Source organism: Bombus pyrosoma, linkage group LG16 (assembly GCF_014825855.1).
Source record: "Bombus pyrosoma isolate SC7728 linkage group LG16, ASM1482585v1, whole genome shotgun sequence".
NCBI classification, from domain to species: Eukaryota; Metazoa; Arthropoda; class Insecta; order Hymenoptera; family Apidae; genus Bombus; species Bombus pyrosoma.
Window position 1 is genome coordinate 2,428,552 of NC_057785.1, and position 21,056 is coordinate 2,449,607.

Genomic DNA, 21,056 nt, shown 5'->3' on the forward strand with positions numbered 1-21,056 from the left:
AAACAAGAGGCTAGGCACCGCGGAAAAAGGAGCGCCGCTAGGGTCCTGCTGGAAAGAAGGGAGAGGCTCGGTGTTGACAGGAGAAGCAACACGAACGCTGCTGGGTCGTTCTCGTTGGTTCTATGGTGGGGAGGGAGTAAACGCCCGCTAGTAGGTTGGTCCGTGGCGGTGGGCGTGACCGGGTCGTGCCGAGTCGTGCCGAACGCTGGCGAACGCTAACGAACGCTGGTGAACGCGAGGGGAACGCCGAGACCGGTGTTTTCGTTCGCCTTAGTTCCGCGCCGGGTGCCACGACAGTCGCATCGACTCGAGTTTACGTGCGCGCGCGCGCGTGCTTCCAAAAATCTTTCTCTCTCTTTCTCTCTCTCTCTCTCTATCTGTCTCCCCTCCCAACGCGGATCGAGCAGTCGAGCGAGAGGAAAACAGACGGCAGAAGGAAAGCCAGGGGAACTCGCGGAGACACGCGAACCTGACATCCCGACGACCCGGTTCGAGCACCAAGCCCAGCAGCTTTCCGTGCACGATTCACCGTGCTCGTTTTCCCTGTGCATCGGTTTCGTTACATCGTACTGTTGTTTCTCACGAACGGCTCGGCCACGACTTGGACGACGACTTGGACGACGACTTGGACGACGCGCGCGATACACAGGGGCCCAGCTATCGACGCGGGCAACCATCCGAACGCCACGATGTGCTGTGTGTGTGTACTGTGCAGTGTCTTCTTGGTGCTAACTTAGTGATAACGATATTGAAACACGCCCACAGAGCGACGAGACGCCGCGCGGCGACATACCGCGCCACTCGGAATTCATAACTGTTCAGGTAAGCGTGTTTGGCTCGTAACGATCGCGAACCGCCGCTCCACCGACCGCCCACTCATTTCCAGAGAGGAGCAGCGTGTGCCACTTTGTTCCGCGGTCCACGTTCCATCCTTTTATCGGTGTAACGAACGCCAAGTCGAATTTCCACTGGATTCCCTGACAATTTCCAGCGAATACCTGCTAAGAGCCAGATCGCCGCACGCTTTTCCTCTGGCGCCTCCATTCGATCGTCCTCCGAGTGTGCAATAGTTCGATAGTCGGTTGTTTTTTCTTCCACTGTACAGGGTCGTTGTAGAGGGTCGTTGTACATCGCCCAAGGAGAGATGTTTCTGTTCGTGTTTCTCAGTGCGATGGACGGACAAACGGAGTCGAGAGCGGAGTGAAAATCCGGTCGCTGTGGAGAAAAATCGGCGTCGTAGCGTCGACGTATCGCGATAGAGTTGCGATCGGTCCGTAGGTCGAATTCTCTTAGGATCGAACGTCGGAGAAATCGGAATTGTAGAGATCCGTGTGACAGAGTTTTCGGAGTCGTAGCGATACTCCGGTTCCCTTTTTGGTAGAGAAAGTACGACTTTGGAATTTAGGAAGTCTCAGATCCTTACACAGGTGAAATTCAAGTTGTCGGTAGGTTGCTTTCGAAGTTCGTCCCTCTGACGTTTACCTGCCTTTGCGTGGAAAATGTAACGGCTTAGAATCGAGCGCCCGCGATTCCATACAAAAACAGCGGCGCCTTTTTATTCGGATAGGTCGTTGACTTCGGTCTATTTAGAGGTCGAAGGAATTGCTTGTTTGCTCGCGGCAGTGGGACGAAAAGATGGCGCCGACGGTCGCTAATTCTCTTTCACGTTCCGCTGTTTATCTTCAGCTTGCGTACACACCACCCTACGAAACTAAAAGTTAACTCGAATCTTAGGAAAATTCGCTTGGCGTTACGATCTCGCGGTCGGAGAGCGACAGAAACTTCCTATTCGATTCGGAATTTTAGGTTCCCAGGGGAAACCGCGGCATAGGAGAGTCGAGTTTTTCCGATCGATCGGGTTACCGGCTTTCCATGGCAAATTAGAAACCCGATGCACGAATAATACTCGTGTAACTCGTTACGGTTGATTGCGTAACAGTTTCATTTCCACGAAAACAGGCAGAAAGATAGAGTCGGTGTGTGTGTGTGTGTGTGTGTATTAGGCTACCGGAGTCGATCGAACTCCGACGGCGCAGGTAGATCGACCAATTCACCGGAAGAAACCCGGCGAGAACGCGTGGTGAGTCAGGACTTTCCGCGACTCAGGATTTTCCTTTGTTCTTGCAACGGCCGTTTGCCTGGCCTAGCTAAATCTGTTGAATTGCGGAAATGAAAATTACGAGCGTCGTTAGTGCCTGTCGTAGGTATCGTCTTTGAGAAGCAAACAACTCCGTTTGAAAAATTGCTCCGTTGTTGCTAGCTCTTTTCCGATCGATTGGCGAGTAAAGGACGATCGATTCGTGGATGACGTCAGCGGAATGATTTAAAATTGCTATAGCTAAATCCCTGCAGGGACATAGCGTGACGATTCGCCGCTTCGTAAACGAAGACAATCGTCTCTCAAATTTATCAAAATCTCTACGATGGCGAGGAGTTGGGACTCGAAAGAGTCGAATATTCGTGGCTTTCCGAGTGCAAGTTTCATCGTATCGCCATCGATTCGTGTCGTTTACGCGGCTCGACCAGTTGCGTTTAGTTTCCATGTACGTTCCACTTAGCAGCTTATTAACATACGTTAACGTCAATCATATTTTCTTTCCAACCATCAAGTTGACAACTGCGGCGACCAATTGTCACGTCGGGTCGATTGCATTCTCCGTAAACACAGGCCGTCGTTCGTCTCCTTTCAAATTGTAAATATGTCGTTCGGTACGCGTTTGTAGAATTCCATTGAGTGAGGATGTCGAGTAAACAGGGAAAAAATCGCAGGTCAAAGCATAATCTGTGTGTTGCCACCGTTTCCAATTTGCCAGTCGGACGCTGGCAATTGAATTTTTCGGAGCGACAGGTAGAAAATTGGAGGACAGGACGACGAGTCGGCGAGAAAGTGGATGATTTTCAAAGGGAATTCACCCCTTGCAGAAGGGAGGCGATATCGGCCGATGGTTTGCGCGCGGCCTATAATTGCTAATTTGCAAGTATAATAAACGACCGTCGGTTTCTGTTTTCATTTATTAGCCGCGAAATGCCTCCGCTTATTAGCGCAACCATGCATTCGAAGCAATTCGCTCGTTTCTTCGCGATAAACATTCTCTTCGCCGACGAAACGCCGGCTGCGTTGCTTCCTCCTCTTCGTCCTCATCCTCCTTCTCTTCCTCCTCCCGCCTCACCATCCATCGATTCTCCTTACTCGAATTTTTATTTAATTATTCTTCGTCCTTCGTTCCTTCTATGGAGCTGCGTATTTAATGGAAAATCACGACGGTGCTTTGCGATGGAATTTTTCCAGCGGATTTCGCGTCCTACCATCTTTAAACGCAAGGAATCGACTCCGTCATCGATAGACCGCGCATTTTCCCTCGATTTCGTATCTCTGCCAATTGCTGCAACTGAAAAGGAATAGAAGAAGACGAGAAACAGCGTGGAAACAGGCGTTTGATTTATTAAATATCGCGATGAGTATTCTACTTTGGGTATCTCGCGCATCTTCCAGACATCGCGCACGAATTGTGTGCAGTGTTCTACACCCTCGAATTTCTTGTAAACGTGCAAGAAGCCGCGGTCTAGTCATCGATAAATCGAACGATATCGTAGATCACGAACGTGTGCTCCATTGTTTCTGTAATGAACAATCGAATTATTGGCCGACACGATATCGAACAAGATCTTCGTATTGCGAAAATTCTTGGTAACGTTGCCTCCAAGCATCTACGCGTTTTTCTGTTCATCGGAAATCATCGAATCCGGTATTTCCCATTTATCAGCTTCGATGTGAATTACGAGATCGGAGAATTCTTCGTAAAGACGACCGACGTTGGATTCTGCTTGCCACTCGTCGTCGTCGTCGTCGTCGTCCACTTTGCAACAAACGTACAGTGTTTTATTCGACAAATTTCGCCTCCAGAGGATCGCAGGTCTGCGAGCATCGCGTTTCCCTGTTGCAGCCTCGATCCGACGGCTGAGAATCGCACGCGCGTCGACCATCTCCATCGTCGTCGAGTTTCCACTCCTTGCGACTTCTCTGCCAATCCGAATCTGCAGCTACCGCATTATCAAAATTCGCGCTCGATTTTGTAGTGGCTGGGCAAGTGGCGAACGAAAGGAAAGTTTCTAAGACGAAAGATACAAAAAGACATTGTAGTTTTGCGAAACGTACTTGGCAAGAGCAACGAGTAAACGTAATACGTACGTAGCAAACGATTGTTGTTTTTATGGTGAAGCTACCGATAAGAAACTTACGGTGTATCAACGTGAAACTTTCTTTCATCCGACGATGAAAGTCGAATTTCGGTCAACAGCGTAGCATTTTCTGCGTCGCTGTTTTTCGCTCACGTTTCTGAAACGTCCAAACCAATTCTACTTCCTCGCTGATCCCTCAACAGAGATTCTAACAGCATATCGGAAATCTATAACACCTGATGCGATCTTCCGTGGTAATTTAAATATTATTCCATTACCGTAATACTTGCGATTCCGACTTACGCTGCTTCGTCAGAGAATGAATTTTCCGATCTCGGTCGGACCGATGTGACTCGAAACGGATGCTACGCTTCCACAGACGCCGTTCGAATACGCGCAGTTTCCAAATATTTGCTTTTTCCATGCGATACGATTTTCTGTTTGCGACCGAAATAAAGTAGCAGAAAGAAAGAAGATCTGGAAAGAGACGAGCGAGCAGCGGTCCGAGAGGCGCGCGATTAATTCAGGCTCGTGAAAAGATCGGCCGGAAAAGGACAAAGATACGTTTCGCGATGCTTCGGGGACGATTAATCCGGCTGGATACATTTTTTTCCACGTTGAACGCGAGTCTTTGGTGGACTTTGGTCCAAGTTCGAGGCCGCCGATTAACGATTTTCGACGCGGTGTCACGAAATTGGCGGCGATTTGCTCGCACGTGCAACGCGACGCCGTTCTTTTTTTTTTTTCGGACGGAACAAGATTAACAAATCTCGATAAGATTAGTCTACGCGATACGTGATCGGCCGGCTCGCTTCGATGGAGGTGTTTTTTTCGCCGCGATGATGTAACGTCGTCACCTCTTGCGATAAATCGTGGAACGTCGCGTCGCCGCGATTTTCACGCCGATGACGCGGCGATGACCACGATGGAAGTTAACCAGGTTCTATGCCGAACCTTCCGGGCAAAAATCTTATCTCTGCCTCGCTGATAAAACCAGATAAGATCCATTGCCTTGCATCTTTTCGCGATTTTTCGAAATATCGTCGTTCTTGCACGAATTCGCCACATTTGATAACAACAGAGTTGGACTATGAACTGCCAACGACTTGAACTTCGACGATTCCACCGTCCGTCGAACTTCACCTTCTCCAGCGACGTCCTTCGAGCTTTAAACCTTCATTTCGTCTCTGTATCTCTCGAGATACCTGGACTTTTTTCAATTATTCTATCGATAAAAGGAGATATAGTACACGAGAGGTGGAGAAATTACGTGGTTAGGTTCTGCATTCCAACTGCTGCGTCTATGATTGAAGATTCAGGTTGGAAAAGGTGCGACGAAAAATGCGTAAAACGCAGCAGCGTAGATTCTCTTGGGTTATTTTCGACTCGTCTAATCTCGTCTAAAGTCATTTGGTAGTTTTCTTATCGGCTGGCGAGGTTGCTTATCTCGATGGTCGGAACATTCAGGCCCACCTCACGATTTTAAGGAGTGATCAGCCGAAAATATCGACGCCGGCGATCGCGATCGCCTTTCCGCTTGTCTCCCGCCATCTCTGGTGTTTGCTTTCGCGCGATCCGCTTTCTCCAGCGACCCTTCGTCGTCGCGCAAACGGAAAAACCGCAGTTGGGCCGGCGAGTTCTCTCGTTTCTCCATCCTCCGCTCCACCCGTTTCCACGAGCCCCGCAATTTTTCTTATCTTTCGGTAGAATCACCGCAAGACTCTGGGTATCTTTAGATTTTAGTCGGAATTTATGCAAATGCTTCAGATATTAAGCATCGTCCGAGACACTTGGCCGTACAGTTTTTCGATTTTCCAAACGCAAAGTTTGACGAATAGCCGCGAGAAAAGTAGCCGTCGATCGACGCGCTTTTCCCTTGCATTTGCGACCGAGTACTGTGGACGTGCAATAACTCGAACAGGAGGATCGCCTCGCGTATTTGCCTGCAGTTTCGATATCAACGATATCGCAGACGATCATTGCTCGCAGGTTACAAACTGGAACGTTGTGCGATTTTCCCTAAATAGTGGAAAAATTGGCGATAATCACGAGCGTAATTATTGAGTTACAATTAGCGTAGAAAGTAGCGGGAGGCACGAAGAATTATTGGTACCGCGTAGAGGCCGATTTCGTGCTGTTAATCTTATCGCCAGGCTTTTTTGTGTATATCTTATCGGATCTCGTTCTCGAGTATTTTGTTTGGCCTGGACATGTAATTTTGAAAACGCCTCGTCCCTCTGTCATCGACTACCTGTACGTACGTAATATATTTTTCTAGCATTTCTACCGACCGTTAAAAACGTCTATTTCCACGAATTTTTATCAAACCCGCCGCGTTTCCGAGGGACCACGAAGGAGGGACGATCCTCTGTGACGATCTTACCGAGAAGGAGCCAAGTTCTTGAAACCGGCGTATTATCATTTTCACGCGTAATATGTACAGTTACGTATCGTTGCCTACAGCCGACTGGCCGCAATCGAATTTTCCAGCAAACGGTTCTACAGCTGTAAATAAATAGACGAAAAAAGACATTGTCCATTGCGGTGGTTTTCCGATCGTTCAACGCTCTATCGATATCGGGCGATCGGTCCTTTTGGTTACGTCATCCACGACCTTGATCATCGACTGTGTACCCGGGCCGATTGATAAATCATTTGGAGGCACTCGATGGTCGAGTGGGCCGAGCACACATCAGTGTCGCCTGGCTGAAGCGCGCAGATCGGGAGCTAATTAACCGAGATCTGTCGGAGCGATCGGCTATCGTGATCGCGGACGGGTGAGTCTGGCCGCGAATTTCTTGGTTTGTTCGCGCGTTTATCTGCGAAGATCTGGCCGAGAGATCGACCCGCCACCCCTGCCGCAGCCGGCCGGAAGGAAGAGCCGTGGAAATTGGCCGGTCGATCGACGCCACTGCGACCAACATCCGATTACCATGTTGCGCGCGCGGCATCTCAGATCGGTTGTTCGCTCTGCTAGTGCCTTTTCCCTCTCGTTATCTCGCTCCTTTTCACGAAATTCGCCGAGGACCGCGTGCATCCTGGCGCGTATTTGCACGCGGCAGAAGAAAACGGCGACGTTTCTGTGTCTTCGATCATCCGCGTCTAATCGCCTAACCAGATAAACCGACTGTTCGCAACCGGATCCCGCGGTTTTCGACGGCCACGTCCCCAGTTTCGGTGATGTTCGTGTTACGTAACCCGCGAATGACATGTTTTTTTTTTAGTAGCAGCCGGAGCGGAGTTACGCGTGCACGCGTAATTTTCGACGAAACGACGTACGGCAACTTTGACCTTGCGCAATTTCAACGTTTCGCGCCAATGCCTCGCTTCGTTTCGCGATACACGCGGCCTCGTAGTTTCGTAAAATCGTTCGCGAACGAGTAAGAAAATCGACGTACGTTGCCACGAACGAAGTGAGCGACTAACTTACGGACCACGCTGTGTACGTACCTTTCCTCCGTCCACTAACCGCACACGCTTTTCTTCTTTGTCGTTGCAGAAGGCGGGGTCAGAGACAGATTTTCCTCGCGATCGTGAACGAAGCGCCAGGATTACCTATGACCTGGCCGAGCGTCTTCAGTAGGACCACGCTTCCGGCAGAGAGGCGTTTTTGGCAGCGTTCCTAATCCTCTTTCCATCTCCCTTCCCCCTTCGCGTCCCCCTACCACCGTGCATCCTTCCTGGTTCTCCCCCTGCTGGAGCAACCCCCTCTGAACGATCCGATCGTCGACCTTTCACCCTTCCGCTAGTCGCAAGAACAGCATTCTCGACAGGATGGACATGAGCAGCGAGTCGAGCGCGGCTAGGTGGTACGAGCCCCCTAGGTCCACGCTGGAGCCGCCCTCGGGGGGCGCAGGAGTCGCCGGAGTCGTCGGCAATCCCACCGATTACAGGGGTTACTACCCCCACGCAGGACCAACCGCCCATCACCCCGCAGCCGCCGCACATTACGCTCACAGTAAGTGTAATCATTTTGTTCTTTTTCTCAGAAGAGCTTCGAGTACGCTTCGTTGCCGGACTGCGAATTTTCACGCGAATTCACATTTTCGACAGTGTAACGAAGCGTCCTCACCGAAGCGAGTATTTACAGAAAACGACGTACTATCAGGTTGTCGGAAAAGCGTCTTTTGCAACGTGAAACCAAGTGCGTGAAATATCGCGGTGTTTATCGTACGGTAATTCGAGAAAATGATATAAAAGAAACAACATTGTGCGTCTATTATTTCCTCACAAAACGAAAGACAGTTTTCGGCCAACCTAATAGTTCAGACGTCCATGTGTCTTCGATATTTCGTTGGTTCGGGTCGCGCGCTTTCCAGTTTCGCGCGGTGTATTCGACGAAGGCGATTTTCGGGTGTTTTTTTTTTTTTTTTTTTTTTGAGACTAGCGCTGCCGAGTTACAGTCAGTTGATCCAATTAACGAGTCATTAGCGATCCTATTTTACGATTTATACACTGTACGAGCGTCTCTGCGAATATAGCGAGTACACAAATTTATCATTCCAAATATATCGGACGGTTCAACAGGAAGCAACGATATTTAATAAATCTGACGATCAAACATTCTCCACACAAGTCCTGTACATTGGAAGGTTGGAATTATTCCGCTTCTTTGGGCAAGATCGTGCAGGGTGCTGGCCGAATTTACAGATAAGATATCGTTACGTTTGCTTAGGCAAATACACCCGCGGCACGTAACCTGTATCTTATCGTCGTCTTCGCCGAATTCTTCTCGCTTTTCGGTGAAAAGAGACACTCGATTTCCAGTTGATCGATCGATAGATAAAGCTAAAGGAAGCTTCTTTATCGCGGCCGATCCTACTCGAATCTGGATTTCTTCTTCTTTTTTTTTTTTTTTTTTGCACGTTAACCTTCGGTGTAATCGACGAAAATGTTCAAACGGCCTATTCGCGAAACGCCAGATGTACAGCGATAATTCTGCTCTCAATTTTCCCTTACCGTAACGAGTACCGTCTCGACGTATCAGCTCGAGCGAAAAGTCATTCGAAATTGCGATATAATTTCACGATGAAGTCGATGGTTCTTTCGCGTACGTGCGTGACACGCATTGCTACGCGTTCACCTTGCCTCTTCCGTCGTTGCTTGGTAATTGTAATTTATTCTATCGATAATTGCTATATAATACATACATATATATATATGTATATGTAATAATTATTACGTTAATGATTATAATTCGTAGCTTGGACGCTAATAAACAAGTAGCTCCGGAACGCGACACTTTGTATAATCTCGTAAAACTTCCCTTCGTAACTCCAACCATAATTTACTCCGTATGGGATAAGTGTATGGGGTAGCCGGTTAACCGCTTGTGTAAAGAGCGTCGGTATAAATAAGTTTGTCAAGCTTCGTTATACAAAATATTTTGCATACGTTCTTCTCGAAAGGAACGAGGAGGAAACGTTGTTTCACGATATTTTTGAACGTTGACGATTGTCCAAGGGAATGTGAAAATTGCTTATCCACACACAGGGGTTAAGGATTAAAAATTGGCGGAGGGAAGGGGTTGCCGCTGGCGTGCGGCGGTGTTTCCACCCCCAACAGTCGTAAAGCTGGCCGACATACTCGCACGGGGTAGAGTACGCGGGTCGCGTCGGCTGGTTTTTTCGCGTGTCTCTCGTGACTCGGTTCAACGATCGGCTAATGGCGTCTTGGTCTAGCTCGTTAATTACCACGCGGATATTTAATTATGTCGTCGTGTCCAGGCTGCCCTCCGGGGCACTAAAAAATTCCTGGAAATTTTGCAAAACATCAGCCCGGCTGCACGAAACTCTCTCCTCTTAAATTCTTTCGGCGGCGTTCTTTTTTCGCGGTTAACGATTCCCATGGTCGACGGCTTCTTTCGAAACTGTTGGCCATCGTTTCACGCTAAGGCGGACGATCGCGTACTCGCCGGAAGTGGATGGTACGCCGGCGTCGAATTAGAGGCGAGTACGGCGATTGAAAACTAACATGCTGCTTCTTAACCTCGAGGCCGGCATCTCGGTGCGCAATCGAGCCTCGATTATCCACTTTCGAGCACGCGAGCGCGTACGCCGAAACGGCGGCTCTCTTTCTCTCTGTCTGCTGGTCGCCGGTTCTCTCCAACCCTGCACACCTTTGGCAAATGACTTTTCGTTTCCAGTCGACTATTTCACCGCGGTCGTCAGAACGACCTCTACCCGGTTAACTCAACCCTGCGGCGATCCTCGAAATTTTATGTCGCGGTTCTACCATCGGCGAAAACACCTTTAAAACACGTTGACTGCCGCGGCACCCATATTCGGCTGACAGCAAAGTTTCCGGTAGGACCGCGTCACTCGTATTCGGGTGGCGCTTATTCGACTACTTGCGAAGGATCGTCGTAAGTTTTTGAAGATAACAAAATAACAAAGTTATTGAATTGTTGTAAAAATAATGTGGCGGCACTCGACAACAAATACCACCGGACGACACCAACCAGTGTCGAACGACGACAGCGCAGTGGTTAGCGCTTTAGGTTACGAACGCTGGGGACCTGGGTTCAAATCCCGACACCCGTAGTCCGATTTTTCTTGCGCGAGAAAATGAGAAGAAAAGCAGCAATATCCCAGCAGTGACATCTACACCAAAGCAGCTACAACTATCACGACCTTACCCATCTGAGTAATACGGAAATTGTTTATTAAAAATATTATTTACTCGCATTGCTAAAATATGGATGGGATCAGCTACTAAAACACGCGTGTGCCAGTCGACGTGTTAACCTTCAAAAATCGAAAGAAGAATTCACACGCGTGTATCGATAACGATTCTCTGGTATTTCGCTGAAGACTGTGACACACAGGTGATAGTTCTCCATATCGAAGGAAATAGAATAATCTGAGCGAAAGAACGCCGGGTTAACCAAGCCTGGCGAAGTTTGAACGGGGCTCCATTCTCTCGTCGTTGGTTGTCTGTTTGCGCGTCGCTTTTCGCCCGTGTGTGTAACGACGAGGCCGAGAAAAAGCGATAGCGCGTACGGTCTAGGTAACGCCGATAGTTCTCGGTTCTCCGTCGCTGGCCAAGCATGAAAAAGCAGAGAAGAGAGAGAGAGAGAGAAGGGGGAGAAGCTGAGAGAAAAAGAGCGCAAAAGGGACAGAGAGATGGCGGTGGGACAGAGGAGGGAAAGGAGCCAAAAAGTGCACGAAGAGGCACGAAACTCGATACAGCCGGTCGGATCTCGAGGCCCTGGAACGCGATATCCCTGATTCTTGCCGACGTGCATGGATCATACTCGGTCCTCTGTTAACTCGTGCTGCGCTAAAAAACCAGCGCCCTAATCGGAATCAAATCTCTATCTGTCGTTGGAGCCGCGGCTGCTCGCCATCCCTGCGACTTCTTTACGACTTCTCTCCGCTCTTCTTTCCCTCTTTCCTCCTTCTTGCGCTGGCTACGTCGGTGCTTGACCCCCTGACACCGCCGGCCACGGTCCTCAGGAATTCCTGCTGGCCGTGTGAGAACGTGTTTCCAGAGCAAGCAGAGTCGTTTCTCCGTCTTACCAACCTCTGATTATCGCCTCCGATTGAAACGTCACTACCTGTATCCTCCCCGTCATCCATCAGTGTACCAGTCGCTGTTTTGACAGCCGAAGCCTCGCCAACCTCGCGAGCAACAGACTCGAGCACGCGTATCGTCCCACACGGATTCTTCCACTCGATCGAATCGAATCCTGTTTCACGAAACGACTGCCACGCCAGGAATTTCTTGCAGGGAATGTGGTCGTTGAGAATTTTTGACGAAAGTTTGACGCGTTTTTAGCGAAAATCCTCTTCGTGCACGATTAACGCCAGATCCTGCACCCCTCTATGTCTGTGGGAAATGTATTATATTTCAATTACCTGGGCATATTTTATTGCTCGAAAGTGAGTTTAACTTGTTTAATATTAGCATAACGCTAGAGCTACCGATTGAAACGTGTAACGATTGCATAGGGAGAAAATTAGCGTGGAAGATAGGCAGGAAAATAGGCGAATAATCGAAGACAGAAGGCAAAAAAGTTGTCCGTTTATTTTACAAAGAATCGTTCAAAGTTTCAAATCGTCGTTGCGAGCCTACGAAACTCCCGTGAAAAATCGCAAGTTGATCGCTTTGACCAGCCTCTGGCGTATACCTGGTTGCGCTAAATGACGCGAAAGGACGAGGTAACATAATATCTCTGCTCTCTGTAACAGTTGTTGGGTAGAACAACTGCGTATCAGTGGCACCACTTGTTCCATCGCTATTTTAAAAAAGTACTTGTCGGCGTAAAAAATGCGCAGTCCGGTCGTTGGAAACGTACGATCGCTTGCAATGTCGGGTCGTCCGAATCTGCCAGCCTGCAGACTCGTTAGAGAAACGGTTCCCGGAGGATGTTTCTGTCCGCGAGTGATCGATCGAGGAAAGTGCCACGCGGATCGGGGGCGTGCAGGGCGATGGGTAAAAAATAAACAAGACAGGCGGACGCTCGCGCTCCCCGGGATGCATAATACACACAGTGGTTGCGGCAGACAGGAAGGAAGCGCAGCCAACCGCGAAGCCCACGGGCTCTCAGAGAGGTGCATACGTAATTGCAGGCCACGCGGGAGGCGCTGCTTTTGTAGGTTACCCTCTCCTCTCTTTCTTTCTCACTCTCTCTTTCTGTCTTTTTCCCTCTTTCTGACTCCCTCCCTGTCCTCCTCCTCCTCTCTCTCTCTCTCTCTCTCTCTATTCCTCCATCTCTTCCTATCTCCGTTCTCGACCTGCCGATCCTCCCGCTGCGCTCTTCTCGTGCGTGTTTATCTCGGTCGTTTTATCTGGCTGGCGTTGCACCGCGCGTTTTTCCGTCTATCCGCTCCGTCTCTCGCATTTTTCCTTCTCGCTTTCCTTCGTCTACCTGCGGCCGCTTAATTGCTCTATTTACCCCCTGCTCGCTTCGGTCTCCTGGCTGCGTACGACCCCGTCGAAAGTTTCGCCGTGCAACAACGAGCGCGGAGTCTCGTTTCGTGCGAGCAAACTGTGGAGGCCCGCCGCGACGAACAAGCCGGAGGATCCGCCGGTCGAACACGGCGCACAGGTCGTGCAAAACTCGCGACCGCCGCCATCTTGCGCAAATGCACACGCCAACCGAAGGCGGAGCCTCTCCCGGGGCTCTCTCTTTCTCTCTTTCCCGGTTGCGTCTGTCTTGCTGGCCTCTCTCTCCCCCGGAGAGACCAGAGTCTCGCGAAGCAGATGCAACTCGCGATGCAGCTTCGCCGCGATCAATCTTCCTCCTCGTTGTTGCTTCTCTCTCTCTCTCTCTCTTTCTCTCTCTCTCTCGCCCGCCTCTGGCTAAGAGGGTTCCTCCGGAGTCTCGAGTCGAGTGCAGCGAGTCGGTAGCCCCCTCTCGGTGTCACGATTCGACGGCGCGCAGGCTACGCTCGCCCTCCGCCTGGCAGATTTTTTACTTTTATCCAGAGGTCAGCCAGTTTCCTGGACCCGCGGCCCGTTTTCTTTCGAGCTGTCGCGAGCGCTCGGGGCTTCTCGACGTGGATTTTCGATTTCCAGCTGCGCTCCGTTTACCCGTCGGTGACGGCGACCAGAAAATAAGAGACGAAAAATCGATCTCGTGGTTTCTTCTTGCGAATAATTGGCGAGCGCTTAAGACAGCTCGCGGCGAGGAAAAAAGAATCGATAAAGCCGGGGCAAGCGTATGGGGTGAAATTGCATGTTATTACGAGAAAGCCGCTGGTGGCGGTCGACGACCAAATGAGACGTTATTTTCTCCTGGAATTTCGTACACGCCGTGAATCTTATTACGACCGAGGCGCGGTCTCCCTCCGCCCCTCCCTGCTTCCGCCGCTCCGTCTCTGGCCTTTTTCTTTTTCCCTTTGTTTGCCATCGTAATTCGGCGATTTACGACGTGCCGTGCCGAAGTATTTTCGCGAAAATAACTATGCTTAATCTTTACGTGTCTTTAATGATGGCAGATAAGTCGCGTTTCGTCGGTAGCGTTCGATGAACTCGAAAACTCTGCCTGCCAGCTGTTGCCAACGAAAATCGCGTGAAAAATCGCCAGACGATTACGTCGGTTAAACGAGTGGTCGGTGGATTCGTGGAATCGCGGACTGTTAAGGGCGATAGATGGCTTAATCGCGGAACGGTGCGCGACGATTGCTCGATGACTTACTCGAGCAAAGAAGAGGCGACGTAACGAGGGAATAATTAGCTGGGACTGTAGAAACTTGGAGGCGACGGGGCCTTTCCTTGAAATAGCGACGAGAGCGGCGCATAATTCACGCGATTTCCTTTCTCGACGCGATTTTCTCCTGGCTGGCTCGCAGTGAATGAAATGGCCGCGCTCGTTATCCGCCGCGATCTCTCGCCTGAATGGAAAACAAGCGTCCGCGAAATGGCCGCCAGAAATCAATTTCCACGCATTGGCCGGTGTTGAATCAGCGTGGTTAAAAATTCGTGCATCGACAGGCTTCCTTGCTCTCTCGTTACGTCTTTTTATACCTTTGTACACGTCGATAGGGAAAGCCTCGTCCTTTGAAAGCGACGGCTCGACGCTTTGAATCCTTTCCAGCCTTTCACACTCGTCGCTCGTTCACGACGCCTGTGCACAAAAGCGACGCGGCCACAGCCAACGCGGTCACCTCGGGGCGGCTAATTATTTGGAGTGCAGCCGCTTTGATGTCGAATGCCGACCCAAAACGGAGATACCACGCGTGTCGCGGCGCTTTCCATTCACCGGATAAATCGCGCAGAGAAGATTTCGCGCCTTTGGAAACTCCACCGATGAATGAGAGAATCTTCCGCTTTTTCCATCGCGCCGCTCGCGCGAATCTCGCAGTCGCCCGCAAGGATCCCGGCGCTTGGTGCAATCCAATTAAAAGATTGATATCTTTATTGTATTTTCAAGCTTATGGAGATCGTATACGTAATGTCGGATATCCGCCGGCTTGCGAGATCGCACCGCGTTCGACCTTGAAACGTCTCATCACGCGCTAACTTGTCTTCTTCTCTTGCGTGGTAAACTCGTATCGCTTCTGACCGAAGCCACCGTGCGCGAGTATTTGGACACCCGGTGCAGCGATCCGATCGAACGACCTGGTACTTTTGTCACATTTTCCACGTTAGGAAAATCGTCGTGTACGTAACGTGGGACACGCTGGCTCGCGAGATTGCACCGCGTTGGACATCGAGACGTCTCATCTCGCGCTGATTTATCTTCTCTTCGGGGAATAAATTCAATAAACTCGACGTACCGCGTTGCTTCTGACACGTATAATCGCGCGGAGGTATTAGAACACTTGGTACAATTTAATCGGCAGATTGGTCTTTGTTGAAGTGGGTTCCACTTTGAGGAAAGCTTCACGTCTTTTCTAAAGTTTGGTTTTCTTGGCCCGAGAACCCATTGAGTATTTTTTGGCACTAAATCAATTTGATGGGTTTCTTGGTGTCGTAGTTTTCTAGCAACATGCGTTGCACGGATGATGCAACGGGGTATAGACAGGTCAGTTTTCCGTAATTTTATAAACACCCATAGACCCCCATGGCTTTGAAGCTCTTTCGTAAAGCAACGCTCTGCAAGCAACATTCTACTTGCAATTAGACTATTATTCAATTTGTATTTTACAATTTGTCCAGCTGGACACTTGGTAAATTTGTATAGTTTAGTTGATAAATAAGACGCAAGCTACCCCCAACGGGATGCCATTTTCACACCAGTCAAATCGACTAGTTTTACAATTTTATTTTAAAATTCCTGCTTCGTGTTATATGTTTTTCCACAATGATGTAATGACTTTCGCAAGGATAACTAAAAGAATAATGTAATGAATTTTATTTTGCTTTCTGTGTATTCAAACTGAAAATAATTTCGTATCGAGGCTACTTGTACCAATAGCAGTCAAAATGTCTGGTACTTGCCAAAGTGTAAAAGGGTGCTGCAGTCTGTTTATCGAACCCCAATTAACCAGTTTCCTCGTTTCTACAATTTGCCATAATTTTTCAAATTTTTACCGCGTATCATTCGATATGACGATATCAGTTATCAGGAAAATTCCAGATCGATCGCTAGATGCTAACGATAGAAATACCACAGCAGTTAAAATGACTGGTTCTACAATTTTATAAATATGCCAACCCTCGTTTAGAGATCCCAGATGGATTAATAATAGCAAAAATGTACCACACAACGTGGAATTGCTTCTGTAAGAAAGCAATAAATCAATAAATATAAAAATATTATTTATTATCGCTTAGTCCGTACCTTTCGGTTTTGGACGAGCTTTAGGTTTTACATCTCGTTCACCTATTTCGCTTCTTATTTATCTACCTCCCCTCTTATCCACTCTATTATATTGTACTCCCTTAATTATTCTGTCTGCAAAACTATGGCAACTTTTGGGCTTTTGCCTCCTTGCTGCGCTTCCTTATTGTCGTTCCTCCCCGTCTTGTATCGCCCTTCTCTTCTCTATTATTGTTTTTAGTTCTGCCAGTCCTTCTCCAGTCTCGTTTAGTATCTTTTCTGCGTCCTGTGGTCCTCCCGTTATTTCGCATTCTTCCATTACACGTGTCAGGTCTTCCTCTTTCCTTTTACATAGCCTGCATCTTTTTCCTCCCTCCTCTTTCCAGTATTCCCTTGCTTTGGTCTCGTTTCCACATCAGAATCTCGCTAATATCTTTCTGTCTTTCCACCTCATCCTCCCTTCTAAGTATTTTGGTGACTCTTCTTTGGCGTGTAAAAAGATTCCATTATTAGGTACTTTTGAAAGACCAGTCGTTTTCACTGGTTTCGGTAGAAATAGCTTCGTCTTCATCCACGTATTTCCTCTCTCTCTCTCTCCCTTTCTCTCTATCTATTACAAGATAAAAGCTTAACAATATTTCTATCAGATAGGTTCGCGACTCTTCGTTAGAAGAATCTTCCTCTGCTGCTAATTCCTCGCTTCTTGCCATAACCGCGATATTAACTGCTGCTCTGAATTGCAAGTAAAACGTGCGGTATCGATCAAGTTCCGTATTTATCTTTGATAAATAGCCGACACTTGATCGAATCTGCAAGAACTTGCGGAACGTGGTTGGAAACACATAAGTATTCCACTTATTCCAAGATCTCGGCATTCAACAAATACGTTCATATTCGCTGAATTTAGATATTTCCGTGCAACCAATGTTATCCACTTTCGATTATCGCTTGCTTATTTATAGCAATTAACACGAGCTATTTATTTCTATGAATGTTATTAACCGTATCTATTAGTTTGGCAACTAAGTGATTGCGGGTTTTGTCATTAGTTGGCAATCACTTAGTTGCCAACCCGATAGATATGATCTACGTACGTGACGCGTACGAGATGAGAAGATGAGAAAATCAGCGCTGTATAAAAGTATCTGCTTAAAACTACGGAAAACTCTTATGCACACATCGCACGCGTTATATAACACGTTTTGCAATTTCATTAACACTGCAACGACTCGCACGACTGTCGTGATTCATCGAACTTGAAATCGACGTTAGTTGAAAAAGTGTACAGAAATTGCAAGCTGTTTATTGCCGACGTGAATTTACTACAAAATTCTCAAACAGCGCGAATAATCATCTTGTAACATGAATATCGAATATTATCCTACTAAATAAATTTACAGATTTATCAACATGACGATTGGCCGAATCGTTTGAATTAAATTAAACATCTTTAGTCCAGGTATACTTATCGATAGTTTCCACGTGACCAGCTATAGTTATGCGCGTTCTGTACGCGGAAACGTCGGAATTAGGAGCGAAAGTCTGGAAAAGAGGCAGGCGTGATCGTTCTAATTAATCTCGGTTCGAATTAGTATGCGCATAGTGCGCGATATTCGCATCTATAGGTGCGCATCTATGCCACGTAGGAAACGAGCTGTGGAAAAGTGCGCTCGAGGGCCAGCAACAATCGCACGCAAATTCGTCTGCTCGAATCGAAAGGAACACAGCGGCGAGCTATGCCGATCCGGTTGCTAGATATTCAGCCGACGAGTCAATTATCATATTAACAGCCGGAATGTCGTATCGCGACCGGTGTGACTTATTGCATCGAATATTTTCAACGCGCGTGGGCGTAGTCTGGCGAGGAGTCGTCGCGATCGAGTAAGCGATTAATGGATCCGATCTAGATTGCGCGTAGATCTGGCCGCTTTATCGCCGACCGATCGTGTAGCAGTAGCCACGGCTCTAGTCGAGAACGTACGTCGCGTCGTTCGAGGACGTCGAATTCCTTCCGCGAAAACAGGTTTCCACCGAGAGACGAACGAACCACGTTCTTTTCCCCTTTTCCATTATTCCTGCCATTTCGTGCTTTTCAAAAGAGTTTTAAAAAGATCCACCGCCATCGCAAATCCACCGACGCACCGACGTTCTCTCGCCGGTGTATCCTGTCGCCCATTAGCTCCGATAGCAATTCTTCTATCCCTAAGGTGCGGGTGTCTAAGGTGCGGATTTGCCAGCTTAGCTTAACCGACGATTCCTCTAGCGGACTATGTCCGTTTATCGCGCTCTTTACATTTGGCGTGGAAAAGTGCCCAGTACATTTGCACGCTGACGACTCGTGGTATTTTGTATTTCATTGTTATCTTGTCAGTAATTTTTATCGAAGAAAACTTGGAATATTCATAAAATAATAGCACGCATATTTAATAATGTAGACGTATTTGACAAAGTATGAAATATGACGAATGTTATCGCGTCGCTTGTTGCTCTTCGCAATCGATTAAGACGATTAATCGATTAACGTTACCGCGCTGTTCAGAATTTTTCGAGCCTGTTTCTTCAAAGACCCCCGGAACCCAAACGGATATTCTGCCTCACGCTGGGGTTTTTCCTGGGTTTTCGGTCTTCTCAGCGACTGCCTCTGGCTCGTTGTGTTTTACGCTTTTGTCCGATTGACGATGGCTTAGCTATATCTTACGTCTATCCTATTTCACCATGCACTTGTCTCTCTATTCTACGTTTTACCGTTTTCGTGTAGCCGATGGCGTCCGACCTTGCAGCTTCCCGGACTATCTTCTTCGGTTTCCGTGTCTGTACGTAGTTTCCAGTATCGCAGGTTTCGCTTGTTCACTTTCCACGCGTTTTCCTTGCTTTTCCCGACGCTCTTCTCCGACATTCGAGTGTCAGCCCCATGGGAGGTTCTTCGTTGCAGTTCGGCGAAAAAATTCGTTAGCATAACGCGAATAACGCGTGCAAGTTGGGCATCGGGAAAAAGGAAAAAAGGCACCGTGCGAGGTGGAAAAGCGGCGCCATATTAGAAGCGACCTGTTTCCGAACGACCGCCTTGGGAATCGACGCCTAAGCAGCTCCTCGCGACTGCCTTAACGAGACCTCTTCGCCTTTTTCTTCTTTTCCCGGCGTCGCGACGTTTGCCAATCTCGTTGCCGGTGAAATTCACGCGTCGATCGCTCGCCCCACAGAAAAACTTACGCTCGGCCGTGGGTGGAGGAGAAGCGAGCGTGAACGTGAATGAGAATGTCTCGGGGATAACGAGAGACGCGGCAGCTTGCGAGATGGCGGCCGCAAAAAGCGGAGAGGACCGGCGCGCAAACGAGCGAAAAAGAGCGAACGTCTCGCGGAGAAAGGAGAGGCAGCGGCATGATAAATATCCCTTAGCGCGAAAGTTTTTACCGAAGGAAGTGCGAACTGGCTTCTGTCCCTCGTTCCATCCGCCACGTTGCAAAAATTAACCCGTGAAAATGACGGATTTCCGATTTCCCGTTCTTCCAGCTGCTGCAGACATCGACGTATTTCTGCAGCAACATTTTCATCATGAATTATAATGATTTACGCGTGGAATGTTTAACACTAGGTTTACGGGACCCGTCAATTTGACAGGAAATATCTTAAAAACCACAGCACCAATTTCAACCATTTTGCATCGTAAATTAATCGTTTCATCTGAAGAATTTATACACAAAATTATTTCTTCCTAGGCTTTCTAAATAGGTATTTTAGTTTAAAATGTCGATTTATTTGAATTAAGTCTGAAAGGGACAATATTAGGCTTCACGTTTAAATCAATTGTTAATAAATAGAAAGTCTTTCTTCTTTAATTATCATTAAAAAAATAACGATATCATTAAATTACACGTATCCGGACACTCATTTGCTGATCTTGCCGGTTTAGTTTCTTTCGTGAATTTATCGCGTCGTTCCACGATCTCGTTGTTATTTTTGTACGACTTTTGTAATTGATGTTGATTAACAAACAACGTTGATGAAACTATATCTAGAGATGTGTCGCTACGTAGAGTAAAATTATCTGAACGTCTGCATCGCTCTGCTTTCTGCTTTTCTGCTGTGAAAAGGCACAGAAATGCGTTGAAAGGTACAGAATCGGACTTTACGACAAGCGAACGTATCAAATGGATTGCACGGTGGAAAAAAGGCAGATAAAATCAGCTGAGAGCTTCTTGTATCGTTTGCATACCTTCGTGTCTCTCCTATAGGCACCTCTTCGCTTACCTGCCTTTATGATAATTAACCCTTTGCACTCCTATGTCGAGTGCGACTCGATATCAGTTTTTATCTGTGGAGCTCCTTTGTCGAGTCCCACTCGACATCCTTTCATGTCCAAATCGATAGATGTCCTAGAAAAGCAGGATTGCATCCTGGAAATTGTTTCAGGATATATCGTACACTTAAAAATTACAAAATATAACGATAGAATAAAACTATTATTTAAGTGAATTTGTTTCTTCCTTTATTTACTTAAAATTGTTTCATTTTTTAGTTGAAGTAAATTTCAAATAAAACACTTAAAAGCGTTGGGGGTTGCTGGTAACGAAATTGAAATGAAATTCGCAGTGCAAAGGGTTAATCATTGCATCCTGGAAATTCTTTCAGGATATATCGTACACTTAAAAATTACAAAATACAACGA

At 47.8% G+C, this 21,056-nt stretch overlaps 1 protein-coding gene across 2 annotated transcripts in view; it reads left to right on the forward strand.

Moving 5' to 3' along the window:
- The first annotated feature begins 290 nt into the window (after positions 1 to 290).
- Positions 291 to 21,056, forward strand: part of LOC122576196 (GATA-binding factor C-like) — an 88,497-nt gene continuing 67,731 nt past the window's right edge. For both annotated transcript variants that reach the window (XM_043746116.1, XM_043746117.1), the window contains exons 1-2: positions 291 to 822; positions 7,679 to 8,137. In XM_043746116.1, coding sequence (XP_043602051.1) covers positions 7,954 to 8,137 — 184 coding nt within the window. In that variant the 5' untranslated portion in view covers positions 291 to 822; positions 7,679 to 7,953. The remainder of the gene's footprint in view (positions 823 to 7,678; positions 8,138 to 21,056) is intronic.